The 12,192-nt window shown below is 49.2% G+C and overlaps 2 protein-coding genes across 3 annotated transcripts; one reads left to right on the plus strand and one right to left on the minus strand.

The window, feature by feature from the left end:
- Positions 1 to 2,311: 2,311 nt before the first annotated feature.
- Emc (Basic helix-loop-helix domain-containing extra-macrochaetae) lies at positions 2,312 to 4,522 on the plus strand. Its single transcript, XM_077423580.1, has one exon. It carries the CDS (start codon positions 2,881 to 2,883, stop codon positions 3,325 to 3,327), a length of 447 nt encoding a protein of 148 aa, XP_077279706.1. The 5' UTR covers positions 2,312 to 2,880; the 3' UTR covers positions 3,328 to 4,522.
- A 1,917-nt stretch (positions 4,523 to 6,439) lies between these two features.
- Positions 6,440 to 11,685, minus strand: Psa (puromycin-sensitive aminopeptidase). 2 transcript variants are annotated; one of them, XM_077423551.1, is made up of 4 exons: positions 11,301 to 11,685; positions 10,559 to 10,803; positions 10,202 to 10,349; positions 6,440 to 9,848 (listed from the first exon to the last, which is right to left on the minus strand). In XM_077423551.1, exons 1-4 carry the CDS (start codon positions 11,646 to 11,648, stop codon positions 7,764 to 7,766), a joined length of 2,826 nt encoding a protein of 941 aa, XP_077279677.1. In that variant the 5' UTR covers positions 11,649 to 11,685; the 3' UTR covers positions 6,440 to 7,763. The 2 variants fall into 2 exon arrangements, with proteins under 2 accessions (XP_077279677.1, XP_077279678.1); XM_077423552.1 differs by lacking the exon at positions 10,202 to 10,349 and adding an exon at positions 10,013 to 10,163 and having other exon boundaries at positions 11,301 to 11,678.
- Positions 11,686 to 12,192: the final 507 nt, after the last annotated feature.

Below are 12,192 nucleotides of genomic sequence, written 5' to 3' on the forward strand. Positions count from 1 at the left end.
ACCGGTAACGAGACTCCGCACGAAGTCACGAAGCGCGTACGTGCGGCCGGGGGAGAGCGAGACGGAAGACGCACAAAGTACGATGTAATCGCGACGACGACGACGACGACGATGCGATCGCCTCGCCTCGAGGCGAGGGCGAGGGATATATTCGTTGGGAAGATTGAGCCGTCCGAGGGACGAGGGACGACATTTGCGTTCGCCGGTCCAAATAAAGACGGACGAGAGCGCGCGGAGTCCGAGTAACTCCGGTGGAAGTTGTCGCGAGGCAAAGCGGGCCCGGAGCCGGGCATTTGCAGAAAAAGGGTCGTTTATACGAATAATAAAAGCCCTCTTTTCTCTTCTCGAAACGACGAGACTCGAGCGCGGTAAGTATAATCACGGCGCGGCGCGCAGCGCGACCGCCGTGTTGCCTCGAGCGAAATACCCGATCTGGAAGGATCGAGCTTGCCGCTCTCGAAACGACTCTCGTCAAAATGTAATCCGAATAAAAGCGGCTGAATGTATATACTATATAGCGTTTCTTCGAGGTCACCGCGAACAATAATTTGAGTCGAACATTCAGAGAGGCTGAACGCATTCGTGTACAGCTCCTGACACAAGTTGCAGCATTTTAAATTGCCAATGCCAGTAATGTATATATAATTTTTTTTATGTTCTAACAGAGATGTTTCAGAAACAGGTAACTTATTTTATCGTTGGCAATTAAAAGAAGAGATATGAAACAATTACTTTTTGATTCAATAATGATTTCTTTCTTTCGACGTACTAGATCGTTTACCGCTCGATGCATTTCAAGAAAAAAAAATAGTATGAATGACTAGAAACGTGAGAAAAAAAATAGTATTTCAATTATATTGTGAAACTGTGATAAGAACAATGAATAAATTGTACGAATTAACTAAAATATAACGTAATAATGTCAATCATTTGTAGCAAATGTAAGAAAACGGCGATAAAAAGTTTTATTAAAGAAAAATATATTATTAATCCTAAAAGTGTCATTTCGGCTGTGAATGTTTGTCTGAATTGACAATGAGAGATCATATAACGTTACACGAATATTACAGTCATCCCGCTATTTTCATATCAACGTTCAACTACGTGAATATAATTCGACCAAGCGTTGCAAAACGTTAAATTACGTCATATCCATTTTGCCGCGATTACACATTTTGATATTTCTCGATTTATATATTCTCACGATTTTATAAAAAAAAATAGTTGCGAATATACTTCAATTTCAGAATTATCAGAATCTTCCCCAGAAGCTTTAAATCTCGCACATACTTTATTCGCAAAGTTACGTACTCGCGGCGTGATTTATATATAACGCTTAATGATCTCGGCGCAAATGATCGGAATTCGCGAGGCGTCCGCGGAGCGCGCGCGCGCAAATTTCTTCGCGCGACGCTCGCCGCCGCCGTCGTAGAAGAAAATCGCCGACGGCCGGAATCGTGGTGCGCAGGTTAGCGAATGACCATCGCGGGCCCGTGCACGTCGGGCGTCGGGCGCATAGAGCCCGGAACGGTGGTGGTCGACCGCCCGTTACGGAGCGTTGGTGGGCGACGTTGTTGTCCTCGTTGGTAGTGGTAGCCGTGACGGCTAGTGGCTGGCGCCGCCGGACGTTCAACAATGGTCGCGCTCCCCTTTCCCGTCTCCCTTTTACACCCCCCGCCTCCTCCCCCGCCCCTCGTGTCCCACCGACGCCGCCGCCGCCGCGCCGGTCGCGTAGCCGTCAAACACCCCCGACTACCGACAGCTTCGAATCGGACCCCACGTGCGATTTTCACGCGCGAGAGACCCGACGGTGCCTCACGTTCGCGACGCGTCGATCTCTCGGCAGCTGTTCCCCCTCGTGATTAGTTAATATCTGTTAAATTGGATCGCGTAAATTTAATCAGTTTTTGGTCAGCTATTTTTTACGCGAAAGATTCGTCAAAAAAAAAAAAAAAAATCGTTCCACGTTAATTTATCCGACAATCGACGGACTCGTCGGAATTCTTTCACTTATTTTCTTACTTATAGTTTACATATATGTATAAACTGTGTGTCCCGGTTTTTATTCTCCAATTCTTTTTTTCAAACAACTTTTCTCAAGGATATCCGCGAGATTCTCGTAAAATTCGGGGTACGAATAAACTCTGCGGAAGTTACGTTAGAATAATGAAAAATTGGAGAAATCCGAAGCCGCCGCTAGTGCCGCTACTGGCTACTCCACTCGGGCAGCGCGTGCGCCGTACGAACGCTGGAAGCGTCTGGCGGGTACGCGCGGGGCCCCGGGGTGGGGCAAGGCTATAAAAAGACGCAGGTGAGGGGCGGAGGCCAGTCGGCTTCGATCCGTCAGAGCGCCGATCGTGCGTCTAATTTTAGTCGACGGTCGCGTTTCGGCCGCCTCGCTGTACCGTGGTTTTCGTACTTGCGGACGATCGCATCGAAACTCGTCATCGTCACGGCGCGCGCAGCTGTCGCTCGAGGATGACGCGGCTGGTCGGCGATACGAGGAGTACCGGCACCGCGCGATCTCCGCACGCGTGATTTCACGCGCTCGCAGACGCGGAGCAAGCGGAAGGAAAGAAAAAAGAAAACGCGTCGGAGCTCTATCCCCCGCGCGGAAAGAAGAGATAAAACCCGCGAGAGGGAGGGGGGCCATCCCGCGCGTCTCCGCTCCGCGCTCTTCGCGCGCATATTTGCGCCTCGCGGTGTCGGTGTCGGACGGGCCCGGCGATCGATAAGGGGCGGGTGGTTGCGTACGCGTGTGTGTGTGCGCGTGGGCGGCGTCGACGGAGGCAGAGGAGAGCGCAACGAAAATCCCGAAGATCCGCCTAGGCGCCAGGATCTTCCCGATCGATCTCCGGAGCGTCGACGTCCGACACCCGGATGAAGGCGATGGTGGTGAGCCCGGTGAGCGGCCGCGTGCCGCCCAATCATCGCGGCGTTCCGCACAACGGGCTGGGGATCGGGGGCGCCAGGCGCGACCTCGAGGCCGAGGAGGTCGCCGCTTACCTGACCAAGCTGCGCTCCCTCGTCCCGGACATGCCGCGCAAGCGGAAGCTGTCCAAGCTCGAGGTGATCCAGAGGGTGATCGAGTACATCTGCGACCTGCAGACCGCCCTGGAGGAGACCAACGCCGCGCATCAGGACGCGAAGACGACGACGATCGCGACGACGACGACGACGATGTCGACGACAGCGGCGACGGCGACGACGACGCGGTCGTCGAGACAACCCCTGCAACCCCTGCCGAACGCCGCCGCGTCGATCGCCACGACGACGACCACCACCACCACCACCACCACCACCGTCGCAACGGTCGCCGATCGGTGACCCGCCGGCCGGACCCGTTAGGGCGTCGTTGAGGTCGTCGGGCGTCGAGGCCACCCCCCTCGTGCGTGGGCGCGTGGATCAGGTAGATCCGCGGCTCCGCTCTTCGAAGAGGGACGACGTCCGCCCCGCGCTGGGTCACGCTGGAGCCGCTGGAGGTGCCGATCGTCCGAGGGGCGCGCCTACGTCCGAAGGCGAAGATGCGCGACGGTGACGAAGAGAGCTGCGGAACACCCGCGCCGTCGGTTTTCCTCGAGCTCTGTCCTTGGGGGGAAATTGTAAATACATTTGTAAATACGCTCGTCGCATTCCACGCGAGATCTCTCACGGTTGTAAGGATTCGGCGCGAACCTTCTCCCCCCCCCTCCCTCCTCTTCCTCCTCCTTCTTTTACTCCCCCGGACAGCACCGTGTCCAAAAAAGGCGTCTTACGTCCCGATTTTAGCCGTAAGATCTTATCGTTCCAATTTTTCGGGCCGATCGCCGATCTCCGCTTTGTTACGGAGCGGCTCCGTTTCGCGATCGACGAGTCACTCTGTGCCCGCGTGAAATCGGGAAAACCGAATCGCGCGATTCGAGCCTCCCGAGGACGAGCCCATCCGGTTCCTCGATTTCCTCGTCGATCGCGTCGCGACGCGACTTCGAGCGCGCTCGAAACGTTCGTTATCTAGCGCCCCGCCCCAGCCAGTCTCCGCCGATCGATCGCCTTTTCTCGCGGAGGTCCTCCCCGGAGAAGAGCCCCCGTTCCTCGAACAGCGGGGACAAAGCCGCGTGACGATCGGCGAGCCTCGGATTTCGATCGACGTGGAATTATATCGAGGACGACGCGCGAGGTGACGATCGATCGGATGGGACCGGCCGCGCGGACTCGAGATTCGTTTGAAAGGCGATTCGACGAGGCCCCCGGTTATCGTTTTCCAATTTTCGAGTTTCCGCGCTCGGTCGCTGGTGTCCCTGATTACTGTATTATAGTTATCGCTACGTCGTTGTTATTAGCCTCTTATATTATAATTTAGACAGTGCCGACACATACCCCCCCCCCCCGCCTTCCGTCTCTCATCGACCCGCGTAAATATTGTATATTTGCAAAGACCGAAAGGCTGTATAAGTACGTCGTTGCGCGGGCGTCCTGCACTCGTGCGCGCAAACACGCGTACACATCAACACGAAATAAATGCAAGCTGTGTCTATATAAGTTAGTCTCGTGCGTTTGTTTTTATCTTGCGAACGACGCAATTCCCTGTCCCCCGACCGCCTATTCCTATCGATCGCGCGGGTGCGCGCATATAAATTGATTAAAAGTAGCGAACAATTCCGCAATCCCTTGAAATCTGTATTTTTCTACGAAATCAAACACCTGGGAAACGTCAATGTCGAAAAAATAAAGACGCGTGTTACGCACGCGCTCGTTGCTTTTATCTTGAAAACGGAAGATTTAAATAACGCGATCCTACGTAATCGTTGGTATTGAAATAAATGTATATCCATTTTATTATCCTCTTCCGAATAAATGAAACATACTTGTATACGCTTATATATATATTCCTGAAAAAGAGTAAGATCGAACTCGGAGGAGTCTTCTCTTTGTGCAGTGCTTTCCGCGTCGTTTGCTCTACGTTCTACGCGTAAATCTGCCGAAGATTCGACGATATCGGGAGCGGAAGCCGGAGGGGCGGCGAGGCGGACGGCGGACGGGAGGGTTGAATAGGCGCACGTGCGCGCAACGATCTACGCACACGTGCGAGGCGAGGAGGGGTGACGTGACGGCCGTTCGCCGTCGCCGTCAAGCTTCGTCGGAAGGCGAAGGATGCGCGTGCACGGATTGTACGTACAAGGGCGGACGCGCGACACCGTCGTTCCTCCGCGGTGGGGTTGGGGTGTAGGAGTTTCGCAAAGTCCCGTATTGATCGTCTTCCGACTTCCGACGCGGGTCACGTGCGCGCGTGTTCCTGGGAACGCTCGATCCGGGTTATACCCACGGGAACCGACCCTTTCTCCCTCCGCCCGTCCTTCTCGTCCTCGCGCCGCGCACGCGTTTCCCCTGCTCGAGCGAGCGAACGAGGGGGTGCATTTGTCACCCCACGGAGAGGATTCGACGTCTAAGCGTATTAACCCTTCGTGCGATTCCTCTCGACTTGGAACGTTTAAGAAATCGTCAAAAGTTCCAAGTCGATTCACTGGCGCGGAGGAAGTTATTTTTCATATTAATTACCCTACCCGCCGAAACACTACCGTGCCACTAATAGAGACTAATAAAGTCGAAAGGAATAAAAATGACAGAGATTTCGTCTCCAAGTTTTCTCGCGATTGTATTTTTACTCCATCGTCGTAAAGGATTTGACGATAACGTTCGATATCGCCTCTTGGGATCGGCCGTTCTCAGAAATATCCGTTTAACGTTTAAATTAGTCATTTTAAACAGCAGCACCGCGCACGTCCAAGGAGAAGTATTAAATTTCGAGCCATTTCGTCTGTTTGTAACAGAGACGAATAGACGGAGGAGGGTAAAATCTCTCCTCCAACGCGAGGGTAGCAGCGGCTACACTCCGTAACAGCCGTCGGCTGATGATTGCGAACAACGCGCCGATAATGGAAATGAAGGCTGACTCACTACCGGGATCATCTTCCTTCCTTGTCTCGGCACGCGCAACCATCAAACGCGCGGGGAACTGCGTTCTATGACGGTCGATATGAAAAGTGTCGCGACGTCGAGCATCGAGAAGCGTCGACGTTTCACTTTTATTCCTTGAAAGCAACTTTATCTCGATAGTAAATATTTGTTGAACTCTCTTGTCAAATCTTAATCAAGTTTACACCTATACGAAACATGTTTGCCATCGTTTCCTTCGTCGATAGTCACACGTTCTCGATACAATTTTAGAACTTAAGTTTCAAGCTCAAATTGCGGGACCGATCAAATGATCGATGTATGAAATACAGATAATATAGAAAAACAGCAAATTACAGGTACGAAGAATCGATTGCGGACTAATCGTATCGAGAAGAAAAGTCGACGCCAGCTATTTTTGTTTTTTCCACTACGACTAAAGGAAGACGATATATATTTATTAATGTTTGAGATAATTATGGCACGCATACCGCATTTAGCATTAGCGTTAACACCTGAAGTAAACAACCGTCTATATTACAGATTATAATTTGTACATATTACGCATGGGGTTACGTACTAATAAGTTTTGTATATAACTAATAAAAAGCTAGTGCTATCGTTATGAAATGTTATTGATGGTTGAGCAGAGGAGCGCGCTAACTCTGTTATACGTGACGTAACGCAATAACCCAAATACGAAAATCCAAGAAATATTTCAAGTGTCTATAAGGAATATCCAAGTTTTAATACGTGACAAATTTCAAAAACTTGAAAACTCCCGTAGAGACATCTTTACGTCAAAGTTTAAAACTTAATATTCCATTTAAATATGATACTAAATTCAGACATTTAATATAATTGTTCGAGATATAATTTTTTTTAAATCGGATTATCATCCTGTGAAATAGTGTTAAGTCATATCGGTTAAATAAATAAAAATGCGTAAACAATCTTTCGAATTATTCATCGGATTTAAGTTTGACCTTTTATTTTAATAAACAGAATAGTAGGTTTTTTTTCCATAAAAAGATCCGTGTTCAAACGTAGTTCTTTTACATGTTGGTATAGTTTATCTAAAAATCGAGAGCAAATCTTGCAAATAGCTCACGTAATATATGAATAAACAACAATACAAACGCATTAAACTTTCACGACTGGCTTTTCTAAATTACATTTATATATAAATGAACAGTCTAAATTACATTTATATATAAATGAACATTCCAAATTACATTTATATATAAATCATGTTTCAAATAGATTTTCTGCTTTAAATACTGCAGCAGTATTGTATGCAAATATTGCTTCGGTATGTTACGGAAAATTAAAAGTATCGATATAATATTCAGTTTTAACTTTCCTCGTATATATAATATAAATGAAGGAAATATTTGAAATATATTAAAGCGATTGTTCCAAATATTTCAATTTTCCCCCATAAATGACGACGATGGAATCTAATACCGGGCAAGAAATAAACGGATAAGAGAACTCTGTAAGGTGTTGGATTACGCCATGACTCGTCAATGAGGTATAATAAGTGTATACCAAACTGTATTTCCTTCCATGTTTTTTTTCCACTCGGTTAAATTTAGAGCCAATATTAAACGACGTATAGCTTTTCGTTAAGCGTGCGTACACGTGGTTCGTCGGATTATTTATGTATTGTCTCGTACGCAAATCCGTACCTAATCAACGGTCTCTCGCAATATCAAGCGGTACCATAAATGTTCGCGTAATAAAACCGTTTGGCTTGTATGCGGTCTCGAATTATGCCAAAATGTCCTATTAAGGTAACGGAGAAAGAAAAAAAAGTAAAAACTGTGTCTTTACCAGACTCGAGTGGTCAGATATTTTTTGATGGAGTCTTTTTCTCGGCTGAGCCATGCCGCGTTCAATCTAATGGACTCCACGCACTGCTGCACCGTTCTTTCGGTGCCCGGAGTCGGGTGACCCTCGAAGAAGTTCTCCACATCTTTGGCCTGTTCCTCGGTGACGAAGTTCTCCGTGGTGAACTTGACCAGCCGCGCCAGTAAAAAGCCGCCCTCGTAACGATCCATCAGGGTCTTCCATTTCTCCTTGAAGAAGTTCCACGCCATGAGACGTCCTTTGTACGACAGTCCCACGGACATGATGGCAAATACCGTGTCTTGAGCACGGACCTCCTCGCTCATCGCAAAGTCCAGGACCTTTCTCAGCAACGCTTCGTCCTTGATCGCGCCGAGCGCGCGCAGAATCCGCTCTTTCTCCTCTTGAAGATCGGCCTCTTTGTACAACTTTATCATAGCGTCGTAAGTGTTGGCGTCGCCCACGGATAGTATAGCTCGATAAACCGGGCTTCGCAAATCAGCAGCGAGCGACGTCGCGCCGTTCACGTGTAGCTCGAATCTCCTCTTCGCTTCCTCGATAGTAGGTTGATCGTTAAAAGCCGCCATGCGGCCTAACACGAGAGATCGGAGCAACGTGGTCAAGTGACTCTCGTTTGGCCTAGGATCCCAACCCAATATCCCGTTAACGTCGCGGAACAGATCACGTCCGAACGCTTTGAAAGAATCTTCGAAGTCTAAGTGCGAGACGAGAATGCCGATTTTACTTAGGATATTCACTATGGTAGACCACACGGTGTAGTTGTCCTCGTGCATGAACGCTCGCGTTAATTCGAGCACCTCCACCGTGGACGCGTAACCCGCCTGTACCATCGCGAAGAGATCGTCCAGCAAACCCAATCTGTCGAGAGGAGGTAACGCGTGATTCTTAATCGCGGGCAACAGAAGCGACAGAGCGGTTTGACTGTAACGGGTTCGATAGAAGCCAATCGTACCGGGATTGATCTTCAGCCACGTGCCCTCGGGAACGTTTTGGATTACAAATTCCTTGGATTTCGCGTCTAAAATGCCGTCGAACATCGTCTTGTTTGGATTTTTCGCAGAGGTTACGCTTATCGGTATGAGCCACGTATTATCGGCATCGCTATCCACCGATCCGTCAGCCAAGAATCTCTCCTGAGACAACGATAAGATCCTATCGTCGCCCTCCTGGCGAAAGTCGACCTTGACAACGGGGAAACCCTGTCTCTTGGTCCACGACGACATCACTTTACGCACAGCCTTGTTACTGGCCTCCTCCAACGCGGCCCAGAGATCCTCGGTCTCCGCATTGGCGTAGCTGTGCCTTTTCAAGTACAGATTCATACCCTTCCGAAAATCGTCGTCACCTATGTACGCGTGCAGCATGCGTATCACAGAGGCGCCCTTGTGATACGATATGTCGTCGAAGATCTCGTCGATCTCCGACGGATGGCCGACCGGCACCTCGATCGGATGACTGTTCTTCAGAGCGTCCAGTTCCAACGCTCGGATGTACGTGTCCGTCACGAATTGCGTCCAGATATCGTACTGCGGGAACAAATGGGCGACGCAGAGAAACTCCACGAACGACGCGTAGCCCTCGTTCAGCCACAGATGCGTCCACCATTCCATCGTCACGAGATTGCCGAACCATTGATGCGCCAACTCGTGCGCTACTATCAACGCGATCCACTGTTTGCGCACCGCCGATGTATTCTTCGGATCTACGAGCAAACAGGTCTCGCGGTACGTGACGAGTCCCCAGTTTTCCATAGCGCCGGACGAAAAATCGGCGATCGCTATGAGATCGATCTTCGGCAGGGGATACGCGATACCAAAGTAAGTCTTGTAATAAGGCAGCACTTTGGTGGCCACTTCCAGAGCGAACTGGCCCTGCTCCTTCTTGGATTTGGGCACGTAGACTCGAACCAACACACCGTCGCTAGACGTGTCCTCGACGTAATCGAAATCGCCTACTACTACGGCCACTAAGTACGTCGACATAACGGGCGTTCTTTCAAAAGTCAACGTCTCGTAGTCGCCGTTTGTAATTTTGCTTTTCACAGGCTGAAAATTAAAACGTACATCAAGAAACGATCAAACGTAAGAAGAGCGCGAGAAATGAAAGAAAAATACGCACGTCTACCTTAAATGTAAATCGGAAGATACGGAACGAAAGAAAAAAAAACAGAGAAGCGCGAATAATATCGCAGATGCCGGGCGCTGCTTACCATATTGGAAAGTGCCGTAAGACCGATCGGTACTTTTAGCGTAACGTCAAACGTGGCTTTGAGCGCTGGTTCGTCCCAGCATGGGAAGCAACGTCTGGCATCTGTCGGCTCAAACTGGGTAACCGCCGCGTGTTCAACGGTACCGTCCTCTCTGAAATCATAAAAATTCTACATCGCAAGGTCGCTCACCATATTCGATATTCCGACCAGGGGCGTCTGAGTCGGGACCGCGAGACGTATATCGAAGGTCGCTTTGACGGACGGTTCGTCCCAACATGGGAAAACGCTCCGCGCCGACGTGGGACACAAATAAGTTACGGCACAGTAACCGTCTCGCCTTTGAAAGATACATACAACACACGCAGTTTGAACATTGCCTTCGTTTACCCACGCGTTATATAATTTTGTCAGGTGCTAAAATTAACAAACAACGATCGAAACGTATCGTCGAAAGGGTCCTTTTCCCAATCAAACGCGCAGACAGAGGCGAACGCCGCGATTTTGTAATTCTTTCGTACATCGCGAAATTGCGAGCCGCAGTCTCACCCGGTATATTTGCTCCTGTACAAGCCCTTCATCTTGTCATTGATCTCGCCCACGAATTCTATATTCAGGTATCCGCTCTTGCCGGACGGCAGAGCTTTGGGAAATACCAACGTGGCCGTTTCTTCGGAGGCTGACAGTTCAATTTTCTCGGCAGCAATGGTCTTACCGTCGTTCCCGTTAAAAGTCGCGCTTTTTATATTAATTTCCAAAGAATTCAACACGATGGTATCAGTCGAGTTTTTCACCTGTAATCCAGAAAAAAGAAAAAAATCAGTAGTCAATAGAGAGAAAGAGAGAGAGAGAGAGGGAATTTGCAGTAGTCTGAGTAGTCGTCGTACGTTGCAAAGATAAGCGCGAGATACCACTAAACAGACACAGTCTGAGGAAAAATAACGAGATAACGTCGGCAAATAATACAACTAGAAATCAAACGCGCGCGTCATCGCGGAATTAACGAGGCAAATTGTCGAAAGGATTTAAAACCGCGATTGCCGGCAATTAGAGGAGATAAAGGCGGTCGGTGTTTGCCTATCAAACTCGAACCTAAACGCTATTCGAACAGCCGTGTAGAGCCGGCGGGGAGGGGCGTTTCTTGGTTATGTTTCCCATATGGCTAGCGGCCGCTTTGTTCTCTGTCTCTTTATTCGACTCTTTTTCTTTCGTTCGAGGGGAGGCGGCGAGAGAAAGAGAGAGAGAGAGAGAGACAGAAAGAAATCGAAATGTAGATCACGACGGGACTTACGTCGAGGTGCACGTTCTCGGTTCCGTCGAAGGTGAAGGCAGCGAGATTCGGCGTCAGCGAGATATCGTAGCGATAGGGACGCACGCACAACGGCAGACGGCGAAACGGCTTCTCGTCGCCCGACATCGTCGCTCCGTTCGGCACGCTGACAACTTCACTCGCGCGGTCACCGCGATAATTCGCGCGCAGGGTCTCACCGCCGTTCCCGACGGTGCTCGATCCTCGTAACAGCCGCGACGACGGACTATCGCCAACTCCCTTCCCGTTCCCGTTTCGCTGAATCACAAGGCGACAGCGCACACTTACACCGACACCGACACGTGCGACGACGCGCGAGAACATGAACATGGCCCAGGTTGGCGTTGGCCGGGGCCAGGTTGCGCCCGGGCGGGTATCGATATCGCGCGTTTACTCCGATATACGCGGTTACTCGCGGTATCGAGGTCTCGTCGTCGAGTATCGATATAATGAAGACCCAGGCGCGGTCGATCGTGGAGTTTCGAACGAGGTGAAAATTACAAAAGCGAACCGATTTGCTAAATTTCGGTAAATAAAATCGTAGATGTTCCAGTTAATTTCCTCACTTTTGTACTTTTACCTCGTTTCAAGATACACAATCGACCCTCTACGCAAAACTGTATATTATATGTATTATATAGTTGTTTTTTTTACACGCAGAGAGAGAGAGCACATATTAGGAATCGGGAATTAGAAATAATAATTAAACGTAACGCACAACACACACGAAAAGGAATCAAATATAAGATATATATAAATATAGAAATATTCGTACATCTATAGATATCCTAATATTTAATATTTATTACAGGAATATAGTTTCCCTGTTTATATATCCTAATATTCGAGAGAGAAACAGCGTTCGGATCTTTCC

Source organism: Temnothorax americanus, unplaced genomic scaffold (genome assembly GCF_048541705.1).
Source record: "Temnothorax americanus isolate GAGA-0224 unplaced genomic scaffold, ASM4854170v1 Scaffold8, whole genome shotgun sequence".
Classification (NCBI taxonomy): domain Eukaryota; kingdom Metazoa; phylum Arthropoda; class Insecta; order Hymenoptera; family Formicidae; genus Temnothorax; species Temnothorax americanus.